This window comes from Brachyistius frenatus, unplaced genomic scaffold (assembly GCF_029030835.1).
Source record: "Brachyistius frenatus isolate BFR_SWC_R1_liver_20210118 unplaced genomic scaffold, ASM2903083v1 Contig_90, whole genome shotgun sequence".
Taxonomy (NCBI): Eukaryota; Metazoa; Chordata; class Actinopteri; family Embiotocidae; genus Brachyistius; species Brachyistius frenatus.
The window spans coordinates 2,353-28,182 of record NW_027210689.1 but is presented as its reverse complement, the minus strand read 5'-3'; the positions used below and the strand labels follow the sequence as shown (position 1 = coordinate 28,182).

At 40.8% G+C, this 25,830-nt stretch overlaps 3 protein-coding genes across 5 annotated transcripts; all 3 read right to left on the bottom strand.

Moving 5' to 3' along the window:
- Nucleotides 1-1,538: 1,538 nt before the first annotated feature.
- Nucleotides 1,539-7,810, bottom strand: atp6v0ca (ATPase H+ transporting V0 subunit ca). The gene is made up of 3 exons (XM_069710185.1): nucleotides 7,569-7,810; nucleotides 3,900-4,083; nucleotides 1,539-2,766 (listed from the first exon to the last, which is right to left on the bottom strand). Exons 1-3 carry the CDS (start codon nucleotides 7,642-7,644, stop codon nucleotides 2,562-2,564), a joined length of 465 nt encoding a protein of 154 aa, XP_069566286.1. The 5' UTR covers nucleotides 7,645-7,810; the 3' UTR covers nucleotides 1,539-2,561.
- A 4,395-nt stretch (nucleotides 7,811-12,205) lies between these two features.
- LOC138627691 (protein yippee-like 3) lies at nucleotides 12,206-16,946 on the bottom strand. 3 transcript variants are annotated; one of them, XM_069710193.1, is made up of 5 exons: nucleotides 16,565-16,946; nucleotides 15,313-15,431; nucleotides 15,073-15,116; nucleotides 14,412-14,520; nucleotides 12,206-13,486 (listed from the first exon to the last, which is right to left on the bottom strand). In XM_069710193.1, the coding sequence occupies exons 2-5, from the start codon at nucleotides 15,427-15,429 to the stop codon at nucleotides 13,397-13,399; spliced, it is 360 nt and encodes a 119-aa protein (XP_069566294.1). In that variant the 5' UTR covers nucleotides 15,430-15,431; nucleotides 16,565-16,946; the 3' UTR covers nucleotides 12,206-13,396. The 3 variants fall into 3 exon arrangements, with proteins under 3 accessions (XP_069566294.1, XP_069566296.1, XP_069566293.1); XM_069710195.1 differs by having other exon boundaries at nucleotides 16,831-16,946; XM_069710192.1 differs by lacking the exon at nucleotides 16,565-16,946 and having other exon boundaries at nucleotides 15,313-16,080.
- A 1,328-nt stretch (nucleotides 16,947-18,274) lies between these two features.
- Nucleotides 18,275-25,412, bottom strand: gdpd3a (glycerophosphodiester phosphodiesterase domain containing 3a). Its single transcript, XM_069710186.1, has 11 exons — nucleotides 25,259-25,412; nucleotides 24,959-25,174; nucleotides 24,107-24,149; nucleotides 23,413-23,548; nucleotides 22,195-22,240; nucleotides 21,944-22,062; nucleotides 21,423-21,512; nucleotides 21,040-21,173; nucleotides 20,688-20,747; nucleotides 19,938-19,989; nucleotides 18,275-18,824 (listed from the first exon to the last, which is right to left on the bottom strand). The coding sequence occupies exons 2-11, from the start codon at nucleotides 25,095-25,097 to the stop codon at nucleotides 18,696-18,698; spliced, it is 948 nt and encodes a 315-aa protein (XP_069566287.1). The 5' UTR covers nucleotides 25,098-25,174; nucleotides 25,259-25,412; the 3' UTR covers nucleotides 18,275-18,695.
- Nucleotides 25,413-25,830: the final 418 nt, after the last annotated feature.

Here is a 25,830-nt window from a genome sequence, read left to right as displayed (position 1 = left end):
GTTGTTCCTTGAATCCTCGTCTGAGCAGATCGTTTATCGCAGGACAGCGGAGTGAGCTGCTGCTGGGCTTCCTTTTTCCATGACCTACTTTCCCTGAGCGTAAACAACAACAACAACAACAGCAGCAGCAGCAGCAGGCCTCTCTGCTTCAACACTAGTTTTCAGTCCCAGTTTATGTTCTGGGAAGAAAAACAAAACAAAAAAAACATCGTTAGATGTTTTTTACTTTGAAGTAAAATTGCAAAAACAAAAAAAAAGAAGAATAAAAACAACCTCTCACCAGCAAAGCAGCGGGTGAAATGCAGAAAGTCCTCGTCGAGAAGATTTGTTGTTACATAACAAGAAAGTCAATAACAACAAGCATTCAGCGGCAACAACAACAACAACAACAAAGCGGCTCTAAAAACACCGCATTCAAAACGGGACTGAGTACCAACGACACGTGCAGGTCTTTCTGCCTGTTTGAACATTAAAACGACTGTTTTGTTGTAATTATTCCCGTGAAATCTGTTTTATTGTAAATGATGGAGGACAAACGTTTAAAAAAAAAAAAAAAAAATTAAATAAAATAAAATCTGCGATTTTAGGAGAAAAGTCCATAAAAACTGAAAACAGATTTGTGTATCAGAAGTTTAGTTTTTCTTCTCCAATAATTTCACAGCTCATCACGCTCCTCTGAGACGTGTGTCACCGCAATCACGTTCCCCCGGGAACGTCGGCGGAACGTTTCCCGGAGACGCAGGTATGTAAATTCAGTTCCACTAACAAGTGTTTTGATTCTCTCATGCGGTTTGAACACATTTTAGATCACGACAGGTGAGACATGTGGCAGCTTCCCACCGGTGCACTTAAAAGAACAAATCAAAGTCTTCTAGAAATATTGTTAAAATCAAGAATTTTTTATTTATTTTTTTTGACCCAAAGAAACATATTTAGTCTCTTAGGAAATGTTTTCATTTTCAGAAAAATGGTGTAAATAAATATGTAAATAGCACCATGTTAGGTGGCGATTCTTGACAATTTCAATAATCACAATGGGGAAAAAAAAAAAAAAAAAAAATCACAAATTTCAGCTTTGGCTGTATAAATATTTTCTTGTATTTTTTTTTCTACCAGATTTTTTATTTAATATCTTTGGGGTTCAGAATGTTTTAGTCAAACTAAATTAATTAAATTAAAAAAAAAAAAAAAAGTGATGGCCACTGTGGAAACCTGGGATGGATGTTTTACAGATCAAACAAACAGTCAAGAAAGTAATAATCAATCATGAACATTAACATTAGCTGTAGCCCAAACTGAAGGCATTATACAAATGATTCTATTTTAAACAAATTGGTTGTTTTCCTCCTTAACTATAGGGGTAGATTTTGAGGAGAAAAATCGTATCAATATATTGACTAGTTGGATGTTGCAGTTAAACTAGATGTGAAGTTTCTGATGGCTGCTACAATGATCACAGGAAGTCCCAACCACTTCACATTTGAACTGTACTTTAGGTCCTTTCGTTAATATATAAAGAAAAATTCTTGACAACAAGGTTCTGGAGGAGGTTGAGTTTTATTTGGAAATCTGACAGGCATGGCTGAACAGTGAGCTCTCAACTTCAACAAAAAACAAACAAAAAAATCAAGACAGCAGCACTACAAGTAAACGATACAAGTGTTTGAGAATGTCATATTAAACATAAATCATCTTGCACACATTATATTATGCACTCAGGTCATTCTCACACACGCGCGCACACACACACACACACACACACACACACACACACACACACACACACACACACACACACACACACACACACACACACACACACACACACACTGTCAACTCCATGTGAACATGTGGACATCCTCCATTAATAATCACACGACATCCAGAGGAATTCCAAGCACTTAGAACAATTACCCACAGTGCAATTAATCTAACTATACACAGATAATTTATATATTTTCATGTATATAGGGTATTCAATAAACAGTATTCCATTTAGACAGTTTCAAATTCTTCATAGCTTTCCATAAATAGTGAAAAAAAAAATAGGATTAAAAAATGGTCCCCGAAAAGAACATGGAAAAAATAAAATACTTAAAGTGCACAATTTCTCAGCAGTCTCGAAACAGCAGAGAATGACAATAAAACCCACAAAAAACAGAAACCGAAGGAGGGGGATGGGCAGCGGGGGAAACGTTGATACTCACACTCACAGCACAGACTGGTTACTACATTTACTGGGGGGTGGAGGGGCTCTGGATCACTGTACACTTTAAGATCAGACAACGAATCAGGCAGACTGTCCACACATCATCCCACAACAAACAGTACATCTTCATGCCCGTTCTGTACGCACAGGACCCGACACAACCGGATGGCTTTAAACAATATGGATAGATCACATCTACTGAGGACAGAGCGGTCGAAGTCGACCGCCAACATGTTTCCGTTGCCATCCCATCCTGTCAGACCCACGGGGTGTAATGGAAGTAGGTGAAAATCTCCTATTTGTTCTTGCTGCTTTGACGTGGAATGAATGAGATGGTGTTTGACGGAGACACTTATTTCGTAGATAGGATGAGGGCCACGATGAGGCCGTAAAGCCCCAGCACCTCAGCGAAGATCAGGATCAGGATCATGCCCACGAAAAGCCGAGGCTGCTGAGCGGTGCCTCTCACGCCGGCGTCGCCCACAATGCCGATGGCGAACCCGGCCGCCAGGCCGCTCAGGCCCACGCTCAGACCGGCACCGAGATGCAGGAAGCTCCTGTTGGAGAAGCAGGAAATAAAACACCACGAGTTAGTTTGTGAAGTTGTGCGTTAGTTTGTGAGTTTTATCTGAAGTCGCCTTATTTTGCCAACGATACACTGAATCTTTGATACACGCACAGCAGGAGAGTTGGCAGAAGCCGAGTGTTTAACGTGGCGTGTCCCTTCAGGAGAAGTAAATCTAATGTCCTTTTTCTTATCTCCAATATTATCATCATTCAGAGCAGCACCATTTGTAGCCGTCAGACAGTGTCGACGATACGAGACAAATGAGGTCAAATGCTTGAAGTCAAAACTACTCAGACTGTAACTTCCATTTCACTTGAACTTCAAAGCACCGTGAACCATAACTGTTTAAAGAAACTATGACCAGTTCTAAATGTTTTTTATTTATTCATTATTAACTCTTTAAATGGGATATCATTAAATAAACATGATATATACTTTGAGTGGTCTGCGATGGAGTAGTGGTTAAGATCCGTGCGTGCCGTTCTCGCTCTCCTTCACATCCCAAAATAAAAACATACAAATTTGAAAAATATTTATAATTAAAATTTGTTCGTCAAGTTTGCGATGTGACACAGCGCGAGAGGACCGTCCTCATGCCTTCCTCGTCTTGCGGCTGCTGCACAGTTTAGCGTCACGGTGTGCTGCTGGGTTCACATTAAAAACGGCTGCTCGCCGTCTGAATGAACCTCCGTCCCACAAACACCGAGTGAACATCAGAAAACTGCAGCCAGCCATTTCCAAAAATAGGTTCTGATGAGTCGGCTGTTTTGGACCCTCACAGCTGAACACAGCAAACACACCACGAAGGAGGAAGACACACAGCCAGTACACTGAAGATGCAGATGTTTTTCTGAACAGCTGGCAGAAATGTTATAGTATCTGACGAATGCGTGAATCTCTTTTAAGTTGCTTCGACCCTTTTAACGACGCAAGTCCTTTTTTTTTAAGCTTTTCTTCGGTTTTTGTCTCGTGTTTTACAAGTTAAGGAGGTTGCGGAGTAGTTTGTGTGCGTGATGCAGCCCAAAGGTAAAAAAAAAACCCAAAAAACCAAAACATGTTCTCTTAATTTACCCATCAGAGGTAACCCGTTGAACAAACGAGACCGTCAGCGCATCATCTTACTTGTAAAGAGTGACTCTCTCAGATATGTTGTTTGCTATCAGCACGGCCACCACCAGCCCGTATATGGCGATGATGCCGGCCATGACCACGGGGATGATGGACTTCATGATGAGCTCCGGCCGCATCACGGACATGGCGGCGATGCCGGTGCCGCTCTTTGCCGTCCCGTACGCTGCTCCTAACGCTGAGAGGGAGAGATGAGAGACCGTGTTAGTGCACGTTCTTTGCAATGTGAGCGACGTGCAGAGATTACAGTTACATTTCTCTACGTAACAGATCAATTCAGACGGAGAAAACATAACCACAACAACCACAACAACAACCACCGTCTCGGTGTAAGCAGCTCGCTCTGAACTGCTTAAATACCAGATGAAACAATATGAGACGTCGGGCTGACGACTCTCGCCCAGTAATAAATACTTTTTTATTTTTTTTTAGGCGTGCATGCAAATCACACATATCCTTGCTTTGTGATAACACCGCCCACCTCTTAAACTTTAATATGCGACTATTTTCATAACTGAGAGCGTCTCCGGCAGGTTTCCTCTCTGTTCTGATTTCATGTTCATCATGTGTTACTGACGCTCGATCTGATCGTCACACTATAACCAACGCTGTCTACAGTTTATTATTCACTGTAATACAGTAAATCACAAACTTTAATCTGTTATGTTTTCTTCTATTTTTGATAATAAATTCTCCTTCCTGTTTCTTTAATCTGCTCTTATTATTTTTGCCACATTTGTTGTCAGATGGTTATATCGTTTTGTATTCGAGGACTTTCTTTATGCCCCAAGGCCAGAGGAGGTGTGTTCATCATAATGTCTTAATTGTGGACTATTTTGTGAATATTACGATGTGAAGTTGTTGTGTTGATGCCATCAGAGGTGTTGACTGGGCTGTAGTTAGTGACGATGTAGTGTTGGATTTCATTCGATTATACCCAAAGTCAATCTAATTATAAAGATATTAAACGTACCTAAATTAATTGTTTTTCTGTGGTGTGCATGAACAATTTAACGTGTTGTGTTTTTAGTTGAAGAGGTGATTGCTTTGTTTCAGGTCAGACCCTCTGGTTGGAAGAAGAAAAAGAGATTTTGCCACCGAGCAGTAAAGACCCCGTCACAGACGTGGAAGCGATTCGCCGTGTTGAGCGCTGATCTCTCAGCACCGGCCGATCCCTGATCATCGTATGCGACTCTGCCGGCCACCAGCTGGAGCGAATGAATAAACATCTCGCACAATAACACAGCTTTCACCACTTCTCTCTCTTTGTTGGCGGCGTTGTCACATTGGACGGCTGCGCACGAAGACTACAACCAGTTTTTCAAAAGAATTGTATTTTTTTTTTTTTTTTTTTAAATCTTCTTTACACCGAGCACCACTTGTCGTTGAAATCTGGGGATGAGATGATATTTTTGCAGTTCACATTTGCGTGCAGTTTAAGATGCGAAACTTCCGGACATCTTCAGCTACACAGATGTAAAGTATTAGATGCCTGATTGAGCTGCATGTCTTTTATTTAAAATTACGTCAGGGCTTCCGCTTCATGCGACCACCACCTTCGAGAAATCCTGGACCGAAGTGTCCAGACAACAAGCAAACGGCACCAATCACAATTCTAGTGACATACGTGGACAAAGTTATCAGATTCTTAGAGATGAAGCTCAAAGCGTGCCGCTGTATCAAAGTGTCACTGTACGCCGATGGTGTAGGAAAAAATGTCAATGTACCTGAGCCCCAATCAATACATCGGTAAGTATTGGGGGATGGAAATGATCATTACATAGTTTGTGCCCAAGAGAGACGACTAACAAGCTTATTTTTCAATTCTTAAAAGTCAAGCTCAGTACACACCGATCAGCCATAACGTGAAAAAGTATCGGGTAAAATACGACAGCCGAGCAACAAATAATATTATTTAATAACATTACAATAATAATGTTATTAAATAGTTGTCAATCAATCTGATTGAGAGGTGTTGATTTATTTAATGGTCATTTGTGGTGCAGTTTAACTGCACTGGGCTACACTGACAGGTGTTCCTAATATTTTGCCCGTTCCATTTAAATAAACTGATTATCAGGAATCAGTATAATCAATATCATGCATTCAGCATAATCAATATCATGCATTCAGCGCTGTGCTATATAATATATATATAATAAGTGTGTTGGTTTTTTTGTAACCCAGTGGATAGCAAAACATAATAACCTTTTCAAAATGACATGTTTTCCCTCACTGCTGCGTGTTGCCTTTAACACTACGCAAATGAATGAACTGTAACAGCTCATGCACACCACGGTTTGTACAGGACAGTCCCAGGAAGTGCCTAAAAAGGTACGCATGACTTAAAGAACAGTCCAGACCACCTGCACTATCGGCTCCAAGCGCGAGGACGTCTTTAAACCCACTTTGATTGAATGATGAACGACCGGCTGGGTGTTGCCAGGGAGTCACCAATCCCCACAACACATCGTTTCGTCGTCAATATCGTTGTGAGATTTTGTGTTTACACTATCGCCTACATTCAGTCAGACACAATGGGCCACCAAAGTCTGTTTGTACTCTGCGGCAATTCCTGGTTTTATGTTATGTCACATAATGAGGCAGATTAAGGAGGGAAAAAAAGAAGAGAGAACTGATATTGGATTGGTACTTTGTCCAGCACATTTCCATAGATGAGAAAATGGTCTTTTCTTTTAGGAAACAAAAGGCTGGATTAGAGCGGGAAGATGTGTATAAAATCAAACCGACATTTTTTCGACCAAATTCAATATCAATAATGCAGCGATGACGGTTGTTGCTTTTACAAAATATGTTCACCATTCGATTTGTGATAAATAATCATCAGTAATGTGGTTATAAGGACTTAGCAGGTAAAATACCAGAGCAGCCAGAGCGATGGAGTAAAGTTCAGGAGGATGGAGATGGATCAGTGCATCTGTAGATTTATCATCTCAAACAAAACCTAAAAATTATTCCAGTTAGTCCCTCGCTGAAGTTATCATCACAATGTAAACACTTTGGTGGAGAATATTTCCTCCGTGCCCGCGAGGGTGTAGTTCACACTGCGTGATGGGCGGTGGAGCACATATCTATGAATGGGTGGATTTCCCCTTTAATTTCTCGCACTGATGCGGAGGCCTCGACGCCGCCTCTCCTGTAGGGAGATTAATACCAACGAGAAACGGGCTCTACACCCAAACTCAGCAGGAATCGTACCGTTTCCTTTCATTAATAATGATCCTGTGCTTTCAGGTCATTTATTAGGGCAGATTACGGATGGCCTGACCTGGGCAGGTGCCACCTCGGTCACAGTCTGCGTCACCGAAAACATCGTTACAGCCTGATTTGATATAAGATGGCTCACGCAGAGGGAGACAGCTGGCTAAGATGTCAGCGATGGGACGAGCTGGCAGCGGTCAGCAGCTTGACGTCTCCCCCCCGCCTCTCCCTCGCATCCCCGGCAGGTGTGTGAGCCGTGACGGACCCAACGACCACCGACACGGTGTCTCCTAAGAGAGACCTCCTCCCCACCCCCCCCCTCCTCCACCCCCCCCCCACCCCCCACCAGTGTCGTCGTATGAATTCAACATCTGGCCAAGCTGACCTCTCGTAAGCGTTACAGCGGTTTATAAAACGAGGTGAAGGAGCTGTTGTAGTTACCGCTGAAGACCATGGCCGCAGAGGCTCCCATCACAGCGAAGAAAGGCGAGTACTCGGGGCTCTCCTCAGAGGACATGCTCGCACTTTTCCCGGGGCGATACAGCTACACAGCAGGCTATCTTCTCTTCAGGGTTTTCCCCTATCCCACCGTCACCTTCGGACAGGTTAAAACACGGGGAGGCGGCGGCAACGGAGCTGACAGACAGCAAGATCACCGGTGTGGAAGAGGAAAATGGCGAAACGGAAAAAGTCACATGATCAACCATCTCGGAAGGATCCACTTGTGTGGACGCGGGGGGGTGCTCGACACAAACAGGCGTAAACTGCACAATTATTGCTGTTTATTAAATCGTTACATGTCTTGTTGAATTTGGTTTTATGTAATAATATTTGTACTGTGATAATATGTTACAGGTGTTGGTAATACAACGATATATGGTGTGATTATTTTGGACAGTACGTGTTTTGTGGTATGTTCTGCTGCAAGTGCACTGACTGCAGTTGAAACGCTGGTCGTCACTGCACGCTGGCGTATTAATTATATAGATATCTAAACAGATAGTTATATACAGCGTGTGTTCTCCATAATTAAAAAAAAAAAAAATACAACAAATGAACAGTGTAATGTTGAGTCGGTCGGAGAACACAGTGACACAGGGTCTGTACCCGGCATCCGTCATTCTGCCGACATGCAGCTTGTGACGGCGTGTTGATGGGAGCATGTAACCTGTCAGGGAAGCGTTGACTTAAAACTGCATTAGATTCCCTCCAGGAGTCAAACTAACTACGATTATCTAGACTGAGGAAGATGGAAACACATCCTGCAGCTGACTTTGTCAAGGTGACATTAAATGAAAATGGGTGTTTCTGATCAGCAAAAGGCACATTTCACATCATATTTAAGGCAGAACATCATTTTTCTATTTTGGGGCAGAGATTTCATTGTTACAAAATCATCCTTCTTCTTTTTTTGCTCTCCACAATTTAGTTTTCTAAAACTTCTATTTTTCTCAGAGCAGTCTTAATAGTTATCAAAGTTTTTCCTTTGGTGCAGGAAGATAGTTGAAAACATTTAAAATGAACTAAAACAACAACAATAATAATAACAACAAACTTTATTTGTATAGTACCTTTCATACAGGAAATGCAGCTGAAAGTTCTTTACAGCAAGAAACTAACTTACAGTGTTTCACATATAAAGGAACATTTAAAAATATAGAAAAATAAATGAAATGCATAAAATTAAACAAAATAGAGTTCAAATATAAAATGAAGCAATAATTATGTTCATCACAGAATGTGAAGACATATGTGCCTTGTATTGCGTAGATATTTACTGCAGCACAACCACAAAAAACTCTAAACTGGTGTCTATTTTTGTTTTGTTTTTTACTGTGTGTTTCCTTGCCACAATTGTGTTGTTAAAAATGGAAATAAGCAAGCTCTAGTGTAAACTACAGGTAGCTGGGATTTTTTTTTTTTTTTAGTCAAACCAGTACTAGGCCCATGCAAACTAACTTCACAATAATCAGTACAAAAAAAAAATGGCCACTACAACAGCAGGGCAAAAATGCACAAAAGTTGACCAAACTACAGCATCTCTGAGAGCCGGACTGAGGTCCGACTGCTTGGATGCAGCAGTGACTCGCGCCCCTCAACGTTCAACATGGTGTTGCGTCTTGCAACACAATGGTCTTGCGTTTTGCAACACCGTAGTGACTTAAATTGCATCACCCTTTTGTATTTTCCCCGCTTTCATTTTGTTATGTCCAGTTCACATTTTTCAAAATAGCTTCATGTTGCAACTCGCCATCCCAGTAAAGCAGAGACAAACATTTGGCACCAAATGCCTGTATCAAAAGTATCATAGTTGAGGATAGACAGTGAACGGAGTATTTCTGCTGATTTCTTATCCTCCTCGCAGCCACGTCTCGCTGATGTGTTCCAGAGCAAAGTACTAAATCCTCCCCTGCTTCGCCATGTTTTGACAATCAGTCAGAAGAATATTATCCTTCCTCTGACACTTTTGATGATAAATGTAAGCACATTATTGCTGCTTCTTGAGCTTTACGAGCTATTTTATATCCGTTTGTTTGAATGGCTCAAGTGCTTTCGTGTTCAACCCAAAATGTTGTTTTTGTTTTGAATCCAAAAGATTTATTTCAGGACTCCAGCAGCACTGGACATGATACAAATTACACCCAGTGCCACAAAATGCTCAATTTTGAACTGCCTTTGTGTGTTGTGTCACTAAAACCTGGCATGAAAAGTTTTAAAGTCACTCCAACTACCTCCCAACTCCCACACTTCAACGGGGTATGGGATAGGATTTATAAATTCTCCCTGAAGGGTCTTTTCCAGTTAGTTTAGTGTATTTGTGTCCATTACACTGCAAGCCACAGACCAGGAGGATTGGGGACATGTTCTATTCCACACAGTAGACATTTTACATGCTGCAACATCTGGATTAAAGAAGAAAACGTGAAATGAACATCTTTCCTGTTGTCCCTCAGTAGGCTCTTTAACTTGTCATGTCTTCTGTTAAGTTACGCAAAAAAAAAAAAAAGAAGCATTTTTCAAGAATAAAAAATTAAAGCAATTGAAAATGAACTGCATACACGTGACTGCCAGCAGTAGAAAAAAAGAAGCCACATGTTTTAGTTCCGGTCGGAGCTCATTCATGTGATCTGTTCCTGCTGAAACCATTATCACCATTTCTGTACAGCTTCAGAACTTCTCTTTTATATATTCTCCCAGATTATTATTATTTTATTTTTTTTATAAGGAAATTGACTTCTTAGCAAGGAGAGTAAATTTAAGAAAAGAAGAAAAAGAGCAATTACAAATACCTGTACTGCCATGGCTACATTTTACAATGGAAATCGTTCACCTGTAACAATAATGTAACGTTATATTAAATCACGAATGTTCATCACACACACACTCAAGGTCTCTGCTGCAATCAAAGAAACCTTGAATAACTTTAATTTGAGAAGTCTGAAGCCCATTCAGTGCTACTGTTGATTCTTTGTTTCTATTTACACCATCAGATTATTCACGAACACACAACTGATCTTTCTGACATTGTTTTAATTTGACTTTAAATATATATATATGTATATATACTGTAACATAACTATTACTGTAAACTACTCAAGTCATTCACTCACAAAATGGCTTTTTTCCCCCCCTCTATGGCTGCATATTGTTTGTTATGTTGTTTAATAAATAGATTTTAAACCCATTAATCCTGTTTGTATTGAATGTAGTAGCCTAATAGAACCAGCAGGTTGTCTACACATTAATTAATCGTTATATTACACAGTATTTTTAGTGCAGGGGTATTGCTACTAAAAGTGAAAGTGAGGATGCTTACAAAACTTGCAATACATATATATTTTTGTTTTATTAATTAACTTCATACAAAGTGATGTAAACAGAAAAAAAACTGAACCCAGTCAATATTTGGTGCAACCACTTTTCAAACAGCACTAATTCTCCTCGGTGTGTTCGCAGTTTTTCATGGCACTTGGCAGACAGGGTGTTCTTAGCATCTCGGTGAACTTGCCGCAGTACTTCAGTGGATTGAGGCTTTCTCTGTGTCTTCTGTCTCCCCATGTCTCCCCATGTATCCGGGCTCCGTGGGGGGGCCACACCATCTGCTGCAGGATCACGTGCTCTTCTTGTTGCTCATGATTCTGGCTGTACATTTGGGATTGTTGTCACGCAGCAGAACGAATCTGGGACAGCATTATGTGACGGATAAGAATCAAAAGGACCTAAAACATTTACACAGTAGTGTCAAGCCAGTTTACCTGCAAACAGAAACCCTCAGCGCCATCTGCTGGCTAGTTTGCTGACCAGTCAGAGCACAGTCAAATGTCATCCTCGGGGCTATTATGCATTTTGATAAGACAGTTTATCGGAGCTCATGAGCTGCTTACAAAACAACATTTTCACCAGAAATTACCAGAACTGAAACAGTCACAGTTAGAACGGTTTGCTCCAACGCTATTATGCAACATGCATCAGCAGATATAAAAAGGAAGTTATGTTGTAAATCTGAAAGCGACGCAGAGGAAGATCACTTGTCAAGTTGTGATCAGAGCCTCTATTCAGCAGTCGTCCCATAAGAAAGTAGGTCTTAAAGAGCTTGTTTGGTTTGAATACTAAGAACACAAGATACACACAAGTTAGCACTGCAAACTTCATTTTTCCAGCATCAGTGTAAATGAGTACAAACCATCCATCTGCAGTGTTGAAATATTCGGACTTGTTGGCTACTGTCTAAATTCTTACTAACTGGTTGCCATCAGAACATTCTTCATTGCACACTGATGCCTAAAAGTCAACGTGAATTACTCCTCATCCAAAACCTTTCATTCTGCCTGCAGGTCGGACAGAAGGCGCCTTTATGTTTTAGGAGTTTCTCTGAACTCGGAGGAGCTACTTTGACCTTTAGGATGATCCGTCTCGTCTTTGTCTCGGTACCGAGAAGAGACACTTCGTCGGCATGCTTTAGTAAGAACATATTTAACTAAATAAAGAAAAGAGTGTGTGTGTGGGCAAATCAGAAGCAAGATTTAAAAACTTGTAAATAAAACACCACAAACAAAAGAACACTAAACAACAAACGGTACTGGCACACTATTTTAATGAAAGATCAGGTTAAAATAAAACATTTGAATGAAAGAAGCAGACGTTAAAAATCACCATAAATATGCTACATTTTCCTAGTCACACTTTGCTCTAACACGGTCTAGCAAATGTATCTGCAAGGGCAGCTCAGTGTTAAGTAATAACACAGACATGTAAAGGATAGATCTCATCAGCATTAAGGAGAAGTGAAGATATCCCAACTGTGCAGTGGAAACTGTAGAAGTGAGCCAACTTCAGACTAATGCTTCTCGACACGGACCAGCTTCAGACGTCAGCGCGAACACTGTATCCACACACACACACACACACACACACACACACACACACACACACACACACACACACACACACACACACACACACACACACACACACACACACACACACACACACACACACACACACACACACACACACACACACACACAGGTACATACCTGTCACACCCAGATTTAAAGATTCATCCAGGACACTTTAGCAGCTTCACTATTACTAATCCAACACCCTGATTGCCTTTGGCAAAATATGAAGAAGGGTTAGTGATCTTACCATAAAAAACAAAACAAAAAAAACAAAACATGAATTTGAGTGATAAAAGACTAAATAAAAATGAGCCCTCTCACTGCTCGAACCATATTAAACCCTGTCATCACTCAAAAATGATCTATGGGTTAAACAAGCCGAAATACTTCACTGAATTTGGGCCAGACGCATCTAAAATATGCACCTTGAACTCCGAGGGAAACCCAAATACCTGCAGCCGACGTGGACGAAGATCAAATGATTTGACTTTGCACATGCCTCGCCACCGCAGAGCGAGACTGGTCACTGCTAAAGGTTCGATCACACACACACGCCGATGCCCGTGTGACGACATCTCCCACACACACAAACCCTGCACTCACTCAGTCCATGTTCCAGCACAACTAGCAATTGGGATAGCAAATATCAGCAAATGTGTTGTTGTGGTCGCCGGAAGAACACGAAGAACAGATAAAGATAAGGCATCACATGCTATTCTTGGCAAAGCTGTATGAAGTGAAAGTGTGGCACAGCAATGGCTCGAACGCGGGATGAAGAAGCTACACTGGAACCCTTTTAATTCAGGGGATGCAACTTTTTTTTCTTTTTTTTTTTTAAAGTCATGAAGAAAGATGAAGACTCCCCTCTCAGTCCCAACCGTTGTCTTTTATCATGTGGGACAGCTCGATGATGTACTTCCCCTCCTTGTACTTCTGACTCAGCTCAAAGGCTTGTTCCTGCAGAAGGAAGGCAGGCAGCGGTGGTTCAGAGACAAAAGTGGAGCTAAAAAAAACACAAAGAATCTGCAAAACCTTTCAGATGTGAAGATTCACCAGCTGTCCTTCAGTTTCATTTCAACCGTGAAACTGGAGCACTATTGCACATGGAAGAAGGCAGCAGTAACATCTGAGCGTTTTGTTATACTGTGCTACACTTTGACATTAAAAGCAAAATAAAAGGAATGTTCTAACAGCTTTGGGTGAGTGAACACGGTTTGGTTGCATGCAATCACACTTCATTTTCTGTCTTTACTTAAATATAAATGTTTTGATCTCCTGAAAAACAAGCAGATATCCAATATGCCATTTACCAAACTATTTATCTATTTGAGTTACTTCAACTTCAAATTGAAAACTTTAAGTTGGAGTTTAAACTTGAAACGATGTAGATTTTTTTGTGTGCTAATTGCTCTCATAACATCGAAACTATTTATTATTAACGTACGTCCTCATGGCTGTTGAAGAATAATTGTGTTGTGTCCAGCATCATAAAGTGTGCATCTATATTTGGGCGTTGAATAGTTATGGTGTAACTTTGGAGCATACCGACGCGACCACTCAGAAATGTAACATGAAAGCTTCAAAGGTATCGTGAAGGGATGACTAGAACTGTGACTGGTCATCTTCGGCCCTTTCTGATGCCGGTGAAGATTGTTGACGAGGACGTAAATGCAAAAAAACAAGGACTCTTCTGCTTTTTTGGTAACACGTGTCTAGCAAAGTCATCTCCACTACAAAACTTCTGGTCACTTTGATCACTTTCCTCCATCGCAGAGAACGAAAGAACAGAAACATTAAAGCACAAAACCGATTCGAAGATGAACCAGAAGGAAAAAGAGGACGGGAACACGCCAGCCTTTTGTTTGCTGGTGGACGTACTTACATATTTCCAGCCCAGCGTGGTGTGACAGTTTTCACAGTAAATGTCGGCCACTGCGTGAAGTCCCGTGAGCAGCAGCCTCTCCTCCGCAGGGCCACAGCCGACGTTGACCCTGAAAACAAAATGCAGCGTCGTCAAAACAGCTGCTCTCGGAATCACAGAAGGATTCACAGTAATTAAACTACTCTCCCGACCTCACACTAAGGGACTACCGCCACCCTGAACGAACGCAGAGCTCCACCTGAACCGACTGAAGATTAAAGTGAATAGATGCTGATGTTAGATGAACTTATTTAATGAGGTCGCATTGTAGTTTGCATTCCTGACCCACTAACCCAGAAGGAGTGTGACTAAAGTGAACTCACTCAACTTCAAGGTCCAGTGTAGAGCAAATCAAATGTGTTTTGTGTCAATATATCTGATTCTAGCAATTTGTTTTCAAAGAGTACTAGACTATTTCCAAAAGCACATACCGGGGAAACAAACAATAATAACGATAATTGATTTACCAACTTCTACTGGAGGGATGTTTAAGGAAGTTGTAAAACAAACTGAATTCAGGTTTGGGAGGTAAAAGTCAAGACTGAAAGCCTAAAATAAAACGAGTCCCTTTTGTACTCTCAGTGTGCCAACATGTGATCATACTTGAAAGAAAAACACTCACACAGAGTTGAAGAGGTAGGCTCGACCCTGACTGCCTTGGAAAGACTAGGAGACAAGCAGGAAAATAAAGTCAGGGAAGAAATACTTCAGGCGCACAGAACCACAACTTGAAATAAATTGGAACAGATTGTCTTTTACAGTTTTTTTTCTTGCACTTTTTAATCTTGCTTTAAAGAAGCATGTAGTTGTGTGCGAGCCACCTGAAATGACAATAAACAACAAATGCTGGCAACGTACTAACCTTAGAGATAAGATCGTCATGGTTGGCCAAATGGGCGCGGCAGTGCACACAGCTGTAACGACGGTGGCAGGAGTCCAGGTAAGCCTGGAATGTCTTGGCCTTTGTCAGCTTCACCATGTCTGAGGAGGACACCAAACCCAGGAAGACAAGAACAGGTTCCAGCTGGTTCACCATGAATTAAGATCAATTCTGTAGAAGGCAATTATTTTCAGACAACAACAATTATTTTCATCATTGACTATTTTCGACATGAATCAATTGGCTGTTTGGTCTTTAAAGATGTCAGAAGATAGTGAAACATGCCAACCAGAGTTTCCTAAACGCCCAGGCTGCAGCCTAAAATGTCTTGTTTTGTCCCGGGCAAATAAAACCCACTCTGTAACCAAAAGACATGTATTTAATTATCAAGAGGACTAAAGGAACCAGAAGCTATTCACATTTTCTAAGTTAGAATCAGTGAACTTTTTTCATTTAAAAAAAAATAAAAATGGCTGAAAACACCAATCCTTAAAACTCTATTTTCCTTTTTCATTCTGATTAATTGTGCCCCTATCAACGAGGAAGTCCAGGACATTCAACACAAACAGGTTGTCCAGCCGCTTTGAACACATCTGATAGTAACAAAACACTGTGAAGCTTTCTCTTCATTTGACCCAACTGCTGGATCAAATGAGGTGAATATCTGATCATCTAAATCAGCTGTCACAAAACGATCAGGTCTGACTTACGACCTTATAACTTTGACTTGAGGAATCACACCGTGGCCCCTTGATCAACAATAAAGACCTGCACCTAACAACGCCTATTGTGTTTATTGTGATTGTTTTGTTTTTTTACCACGATCACTGTCATTATTCTCATTTCAACATTTCATCGATTTTGTTGTTGTTATTGGGACAGATTGATCTGTGATGAACCGAGTTGCACTCTTTGTGTACAACGTGCAGCGGGACAGCACTAGCAGCTGAAACTAATGCTAGCAGACGTCTCACAACACCGTTTGCGATGCAGCTCGCTCCCCGGGTCACAACAGCTCGCACAGACGGTCTTCGTTTCGTTTGGCCTCAAATTGAATCCAACCTCGGTCGGACCGTCTGTGGCTTTCTACGGACACGTTGAACGGCCCCGACGCGTCCATCACTTAGCTCGTGTTAGCCCGCCTGCTAGCTGCGCACTGTCAACACACACACGGCAGCTAATAGCAGCGCAGATGCGCATTGCAGGATATATTCCCCGGTGTCGGTTCACTCACCTGATAACACCGACGCGGTTCCCCGTCTGCACGGCGGACTAACGGGACTGACAGCTGGAAGAAAAAAAAAAAACACACACACACACGACAGAAGCCGACGAAACGAGACGTTGAGCTCGGCAGGTTTCGGCTCGTGCGGCAGACGGTCGACCACCACGCGCTGACGGTTTGAACAACACACAACAACAACAACAACAACAAAAAGAAACAAAAAGAAGAGACAACAACACAGACAGACTCCGGTCGTTGCAGCGGAGCGCGTTTACCCGCGTTTCTTGTTTGAACCACGACCAAGTTTTCGAGGTTCCTCCGCGGCCTTCGCTAAAAACAAAAGCTGGGATCTGACAATGCTGGCAGGCTTTGACAGGGAGAGCGTTGAGCGGCGGGAGGGAAAAATGTGGTTTGTTTATGAAAACACGCAGAGGAGGAAGTCTGAAGAGTGCAAAACAAACCCCTCTGACCAATCACAGCCTCCGGTGACGATTAGAATGTGGGTCAACCAATCAGAGTCGACTTCACGTGAGCCTTTTATGGCTATCACTTTGATTGCTTGTTGGTCCAGTTTCCTAAATGTTGTATGTATTTTATAATGTCCTGCCTCTGGCTTTGGAATAAACCCGAAGAAATAAGGTGCAAACAGTGACTGATAGACTGAAAGGAACCAGAATGATCTTGTTATGTGACTCAGGAAATGTTCACACATTTCCATGGACAGGAAGGATGTGGACAGGGTTTGCTTGTTGTGGTTTCTTAATTAGTGCGCATGTTTCACTTTAGGCTGTGTGTTTGATTTATTTTTCAATGTGCATGTTGCATAACCTGGAGGTCCATATTCTCCCAGCACAGCACAGCACAACCCACCCCAAGACATTTTACCATCCCTAAACAAAATCTGCGAAAGACTTCTCTCTTTCTCTGGTCCATAATAATTCCTGTAAATTTCATCTGGCCTCATTGTCTGAGCGTTGTTTGAAAAGTTTCCATTAGCTAGTCTGATCTCAATTAGTCACTTGGTCTATAAAATGTCAGGAAATGGTGAAAAATCAATAACAAGCTAAAAACAGTGCATAAAAGTTACTTAATTTATCAAAGGTTGTTGCAAATTAATATTTTTTTGGACACACAAACTGATTAATGAGCTAATTGTTTCATCTCTATTGAAATGTCTTCTCTGTAGGCAGTAGGGGGATTTTTAAGGTATCTTCTCATAGCCTGTGATTATATTTATTGTCAACCACCCTCCACCCTCTCCCGCCCCTGAGATTCCTAGAAAAATCACTAATGACATTCTCTCATTTTCTGTACTGGACCTTTGCTCTTTTCTCAGTTTCCACTTATATCCCATTAACTCATTCGTCACACCGCGAGGCACAGCCAACCAGGTCAGAAAAATACAGTCTTTGTTTCACCAACAGACTGGTCGGTTATTATCACAGCAGTGCAGCGGGACTTTGACCATAGCTGCCTGGGAAAGCAAGGATACAGTTGAGCTTTACTGCACATGTAAATCCTCAGCCATGAGGTAAAACAAACGTATTAAAGACAGCCTAGATTATACAACAATAACACTGTATGTATGCATATGGCTATATGTATAGTACCAGTAAGTGTACCTTTTGTTCACTTTAATTTCCAACCCCTTTGCTTATGTTTTCATCCTAATGCAACAAAAGAATGTAAAATAAAAAAAAATCTCAGTGATTTGTCCCAAATCCTTTATTTCTTAAGGCCATCATTTACTCAAACCAATCAAATAATGTCAGAAAATAACATCAGACACAGTCAAACAAAGTCACATTTATTCTGTTATCATGAGAAATGAGTTGTCAGGTGACATAGTCCACCTGGTTAAACATTGACTTGTGTGATGGTAAGTGGAGGCCGTAGGAATGATTGACCTGTAAATCAAGCCTCAAACATGTCATTTTATCAGTAGTGATTGAAGAGCTGAATGTTCTCGCTGCGTAGTGTTTAATAGACAAACGAACACTCTGACTAATCTTGTTATAATTGAAGAAATTAATCTCACACTTCACGTGTTCACATCTTGTGTCTTGTGTTTCGTTCCATTCTTTAGAAAGATGCAATTTCTAGATCATGACTATTGCTGTCAGGCTTCTTGTGCATGGGATCAATCCTGACTTCTGTTTCTGCGGAGGTAGCCTGACAGAAGAGTCGGATAGTCACTCATCACCCCGGTGGCTCCCACTTCGAGTGCTGCCTTTATGTCCTCATCTTCATTGCAAACAAATAAATGCACCTGCAATTACAGATGTATGAGCTATCAAAAGTTTTAAAAAAGGGCATTTCACTGTTTCCCCTTCTACCTCGCTCCAGTTTTGAGGTAAGCTACTGTAAGTATAGTAAGTAGTATAATGTATTTACTGTATATCAACATATAAAGTGGATCTATGCACTTATTTTACACATTGTCCATTGAATCAGGAGGACTCTACTTATTGGAGAGAAAAGGGCTACTTTTATTTTAGGATAATGTCTCCTTGTCTTCACCTACACATGTCTGAAATATGATTTCTTTTAATATATCACATAATGCAAAATCATAGGGAACATACTGGTATTTTGAGCAACCACCCCCAAATAACAACAACAAAAAAACACATCCCCCCTTGTTTGTGCCGATGATGTCAGGAAGACCTTTTTCTTAGTTATTACTCCAGAATTATTAATAAGTCTTTAGATGCAGTAAGACCAGAGTTTAAAACTTCAGCTGTTTTACATGCTCCAGTTATTCAGTGCCTGCTCATGGCCTGACAATGGGAGTGATCTCATCACAGCAGAGATTACTCACATCAGGACAGAGGTGCTGCATTCAGGACACTCACAGTGGTTGTGTGAGCTTAACTGTTTGTCATAGCTGAAGAGTTTTCTGTGTTGAATCATAATGTTTGGGGATTGAATGAGGTGCTGCAGCCGATGATGGGATGACTGGCTCGTCAGCAGCATGAAAATAAGTCATCTTCGTTGTATTGGGGGACTGGATTGGTTTGAGGTTTTTCATTCCACAAATTTATCTTCACGTGTGGGACTAAATTTGACCCAGTGGAGGCTCTGTCGAGGGTTTTAAAGTGTTTAAATGTCCTGTTTGATAAGTTCACACAAGCATGGGTGTGAATTATTACTCTCCATATCAGCCAACTGAAAGCTTGAGCAGACAGACAACTGAGACAAAAGACTTTAAAAAGATAGTAAGAGCGGCACAAATCAATATTTGATCTACTTTTCTTGTGACTATGTTCCTTATTTTAAATCTATATTACAGCATATTAGACTACAACATATTTCACAAACTCACCTTATAACTCATTCTGTAAGACACGTACTATAAACACTTGCGTTAATGGTTTCATACCTGAATTCCTCGTGCTGCGAGGTGTCTAAAAAGACTCTTCCTCATAGTTACTCTGAAATGACAGCATAAATAAAAGTATTAAAAATGATTATTTACATAAACTGCTTTAAAAGTAACCGAGTATATGTATCTGAGGAGCTGTATTTGAGACATACAGTATAATATTTCACTGTATCTGTATTTGTATAGGTCATAGGTGCCCAAATTCTTTCCTATGAAGGGCTAAAAATGAATCTGGATGGAGGGCGGTGGGCCAAAAATAAATGTTCATGTTATGTGAAATTATATTTCATTTAAATGAAATATATTTTACAGGAAATATACATTCTAAATCTAAAATAATATTTACGATTCATGAAAGAAAATACTCTTTAAACTGCTTAATAGTCATTTTATTATTTTGCATAAAAACATAAAGCATGCATATGATTTCTTTTGAGAAAATAAGCTCTGGCTTTTCAAATGCTCTGTTGGGTCAAAACAATGAAAGTGAGCCCCAAACTTCGCCCGTGGGCCCCAAATTGGACGGCTCTGATATAGGTTTACCTGTGCAGGTTGTGACTGACTTATACACAGGCTCCATTTATCCATTTATCCACTGGCTTTAACATGTAAAAACATTATTCCAGGAAGGCCAGTTTTGAGGTTCTTTTTCTGCCCTAGTTTAGTGATTTTAGACTCTTGTTTAATATCAAAGACCAAAATAAGTGAACTGTAATAAAGTTTGCAGTGGCACTTTTCAAAACTTACTTTTCTATGAAAGAAACAGCCAGCCTGTTCCTCAGGATCCCCTGCTCAGGAATGTACGTCCTTCAGCAGACAGAGATGAAGAAATAAACAAAAGACACATTTGTAGTTTAAAACAATTATCTTAAATTAAACATGAAATTAGAGAGAAAAGATATGTAAGAGGTTCAAAGCACACAGATGTGAAGAAGATGGTCATTCCCAACACACTGAGCATGGACACAAAGCCTCTGACTCTGAGAAGAGATGCTCCCATCAGTAACAGGCGTGGGTCCTTAAACAAATACTTTCATGACACACGTATGAACACACACGTTAACTGAAGATGCAAAGACACACACTCCTGTAGTCACACCTGTTGATGATGCGCAGCAAGTAGAACTGCAGTAAACTCTCTCCCAGCGGCACAAAGGGCAGCAGACCGCTGTAGAAGAGGAGCAGAAGCAGGGCGCCCCGCTTCATCGTGAAACTGTACGGCATGGAGCCGTTCTACGAGGAAGCAGAGAGACAGAGACAAGCTGGGTGTCAACACTGGTACAAAGACAGTGTTTATGAATGTGTGGAGCGCTGCTGAAACAGAGTTGAAAAGGAGGAGAGAGTCACAGCCTGTGATAATGTCAGATTTCAAGAAGTCACAACTTCATTTTGCAAATTCAGACTGAGGAAGAAGCTGTTGTTGTTTGTGAATGAGTGTGATGCTGTTCAGGGGACTTTGTCGCCCCCAGCTGGTTCATGTACCGTTCTGCGGCACTCCTTCATGATGGTGGAGTTCACGGTGGCCCACACTGTGATCTCCTCTCTGTTGTAGCGTCTAACCAGGTCAGACACCTACACACAAACAGTGAATTTAACACACATATGTTAAACAGCTGATGAGATACGAAGGTGGAACAGGATGGACTTCTGTGAGTTTGTACAAGAACACTACAGTGCAATACAAGAGTGCTGGACCTGGCCAGTAAACTATGCACATCGTTACATCCGAGGTGGACAAAATATTGCAAACACCACAGGATAAAGGACCTTTACTTTGAAGTAAGAAAATCATTCATAATTTATCCACCTCAATGTCCATTTAAAGGAAATATAAGCTGCAAAAGAGCTTTGACACTTTACTTTTACATGCAGGGATCCACCATATCCAGGACAAAAAATAACATTGTTGTCTGATATTTTGCTGATGTTTTCATATTTTTGAGGGGAAATTGTATTATTATTATTTTTTTCCCCTTTTTTGTTTGTTTTGGGGTGTGCTGTACCTTTTCTATCAGCTGGTGGTTGTTCTCTTTGATCTCAATGCTCACAGGCATCTCGGGGAACTTCCTGAACACGTCCTCAAGCAGAGCAAACGTCCTGTCTGCACCGGTGATGTAATGACCTACAGGATGGGAGGGGTGACATTACACACACATGCATAAATACACACATACACGCACCTTCTGACTTACTTCTTCATTAAAGGACTTTTTGTTAATGATTGACAAAAAGAAAATGAGAGCCGGGAACTCGCCTGTGTAAAATGTCACCTCCATTCTTTCCTTATACAAAGGTAAATCCTGAAAAGGATGAAAAGCCGATGAATGGAGACATAAAAATGTAACCACTATGACAATCATAGTGATTACATTGAAAAGAATTTACATTCATCTTGGGATGTTCTTGGTATAATCCTCTGTTGCAGCTAAGGATGTACGATAATATCAGCACATCATCTGTATGGCCTGATATCAGCTTTTAAATGAAATATGAACATCGGGCTAAAATGAACATTTCTGCTGATACGACAGGCCCATAAATGGACTCTTTAATGATGCCTAAATGTCCGATGCTCAGCTAAATGCTTGACGCCATATCCTTGGCGTGAGGTTGTTCTTGGATCTTTGAGTCGAGCATGAAAGAGGGTGAAGCAACATGTCTGCAGCAACATGTCTGCGGTATCAAGGTTTTTTAAACGGCTTGAAGTGGGGCAAATACTCAGTGTTGGTCAAGAGGAGAAGCCACATCTCATACCTTCAACACTACAAACTTTAAAGTCCATCTTAAGAACCTTCTTCCCAATCATTACGGTGAATTCGTGAAGAACAAAGACAACATGTGCATATATTGAAACTCGAATATCGTGCATGTCCCAGCTGAGTTGGTGCATGCAACAGGTGATAGGTAGGTGGATGCAAACTCAAACATTGACATGAAGACACAGTACTTAAGCAAACACTTACTGAGTAGCCAGCTTTGTTTCTTAAGAAAAACTCAGATGAATTCAGACAGCTCAACCTGTCTGCAGATTATTATCAATCTAAAGGAATTAAACATGTCTCTCATCGCTGCAGGAATTTATGTGGCTCTTATTAACGGGTTACTGGCTGCAGCAAACAGGTATTTGCACAGTTAAATTGTGATGGTATAACACACCATGTCATTGTATCACATCACAGTTCCAGGCAGTTCCAGGTTTAGTCAGCAAAAGTCACACAGCAAATATATCTTTAAGGTGAATATCTGGCTTTTCGTGCAGCTTTTTTGCATTTTCCAGTTAAAATGGAGCAAGAACCGATGATGTAAAGGATTTATTTGACATGCAAATGTCGAACATTGTGTTGTAACTGGCTGAGGACAAGATGAAAATCTCCTGCTCTCATCTTTGCTTTGTGTAACAACCCTCATCCAACATGGCGGCTAAAAACAAATCCACAACTTGCACTTGTCGTTTGAGGATCCGTCCTCCTACCTGTAGATTGAGGGAGGAGATAGTGACATCGTGGCCCGTCTGCCTCAGCAAATTCTCATCATGTGATACCACCACATGTCCGTCGTGTGTCAAGTGACAGTCCAACTCCAGCATCTGCGTTCCCTGCTCCACCGCACTGACGACACAGATACGACAGATTCGAAAAGACAACATATGCTTTTTGTCCCTTACATGTGAAAAAGGTTCATTATTATTGCCTGAGAAACAACATGAACCAATCTGTTAAAACGCTGCAAAACAAACAACAAAAGATGAACATAGTGTTGAGAGAGAACAATATTTACTGTTCTTTAATGAAGCACAAACCTTTTTTTGGTGAGTACACGACTGAATGATTTTGAGCTGCCCTGACTTGGAGCAGCTTTTTCAGAATTAATTTAGATTCCCAGATAATACTATGTGTTGATGAGGCAGTATCCCGTAGCATGTAATGAGATACTGAATGTTTAAACAAAGGAGATCCCTGGATTATCACACACCATCTATGATCATAGAGTGAAGATGAAAATGTACGTGTTCAGTTGGTAGCAGACTCTGAAAAGCCTACAAGTTGGACCTGGTTGACTATTGTTGCTATTTTCTGTTTGTGTGTGTTGAGGACTTTCTTGTTTTATATATAGTATCCTGTAATAACTGAATGCAGTCTTCTTCACCTCCTGAGTTTGGTACTCACTGTGTGAACGCCTCTATGGTGCTTTCTATCCTCTCTCCACATCCTGAAAACAAACAGACCCCGTCATAAAATTTGGGGAATATTCAGACTTAGCAACATTTTGGCAAACGTCAGTAAATCCTATCTGCAATCAGATCTAAATCCTCACAGCAAACATGAATATTTCATATCTTTATTATTTTACATTCATTCACTTTTCAACAACAAGCCAAAAATGTTTTAATACTATTCAAAACATCTTGCAGATACAGTATATTAGGAGCCAAAGCAACATGCTTAGCCACTGATGTGGTCCAACTTTTCATTACAACACATTAAGTAGTCTATTAGATGTTTGCATTATGTTTTTAGCATGATGCTTGTGATATTCTTCACTTTTTACACGTTCATCAATTATATGTAGCAGGTTAAAAACAAAACTGAAAACAAATCTGTAAAATAAAATGATGTTGGTTCAGAATGTCTTGGTTCAAAGAGCTATTTTTCACCCTTATCTCCAAATCTATAATCAATGCAAACATCATAGACACTATATAAGATCTATGGGACTATACAGGAGATATGGGACTGTAGAGGACACTGTAGGAAAGCTGTTATTGTGATTCTTAAACCTACAAAGCAACTGTATACAACTGCTAAAAAGAAAAGAACGTGTGAAATATAGAAGAAGTGAAGCAAAAAAAAAAAAAAATGCTTAAATGGCAAATATCCATCTTCCTCCCTGGCTACTTTCCATTCCTTAAATCTTCATGATACCTGAATGTTGACTGACATGCAGCTACTTGCACTGCACGTCGTGACCAGGCTTTGAATCATGGATCATGGATCATGGATCCCTCCTACAGTCCTTACCTCCTCTGTGTGAGATGTGTGTGCTGTAGAAAGCTGTGCGTTTCCTCCTGTGGAGAATCTGTGGGTTCTTCAGCAGGTACAACGAGGTGAGAGTGTAGCCTCCCAACGCTGGGAGGATAAAATACAGAAAACTGCTCATCCTTCCCTGCAAGCACGTCCAGCGAGTCTCTGACGGAGTCTTTGCAAGATCTCACAGAGCAGGTTGGTCAGAAAAACCTGCAAAAATGAACAAATTAGACAAGTGTGTCTTTGTTTGAAACAGATGATGAAGCCAACAACCCTCTTCTAAAGTGAAGTGACCCGATCTGAAAGCTTGTCTGAAGACAACCAGCTGTCTGTTGTAGGAAGATAAGAAAAAAAGTAGACAGACTTGTAAGACTGGAGAAAAATGTCCCCAACACTCCTCACATCTAAATCAAAGTGCGTGTTTCAGTCACTCTGAGCAAAGACAGCCGAAACCTTCAGCGCTGTAAAGTTCAGTTAATGAAGCACTAGCTCATAATCCAGAGCTCACCTCATTGCGCTCTCTCTCTCTGGCCTCTCCCCTGCCGCTGGCAATTCTTTGTCCCTCTCTTTAAACTGCTTTTGTTCAGCTGGGAATGAACGACTTTGTGAGTGTGTCATACCTGTGTGCTGCATGTTTGCCAACACTCCTCTAGGATTTCTTTTATTCCGCTTTGTTTTTGGGAGTATTAAAAATAAGATACAGAACAAACAGCAAATCAGATTAATGATAGTGCCCCAAATGAGGAATTTAAGGAGTTATTGCATCTGTTGACCTTTCCAGATTTAATGTGTCCCACTTGGATTTAATTATAAGCTGATAATTGGGAAAGACAAAGACATCCCAGGGAGTGCAGCAGGTGTCAAAG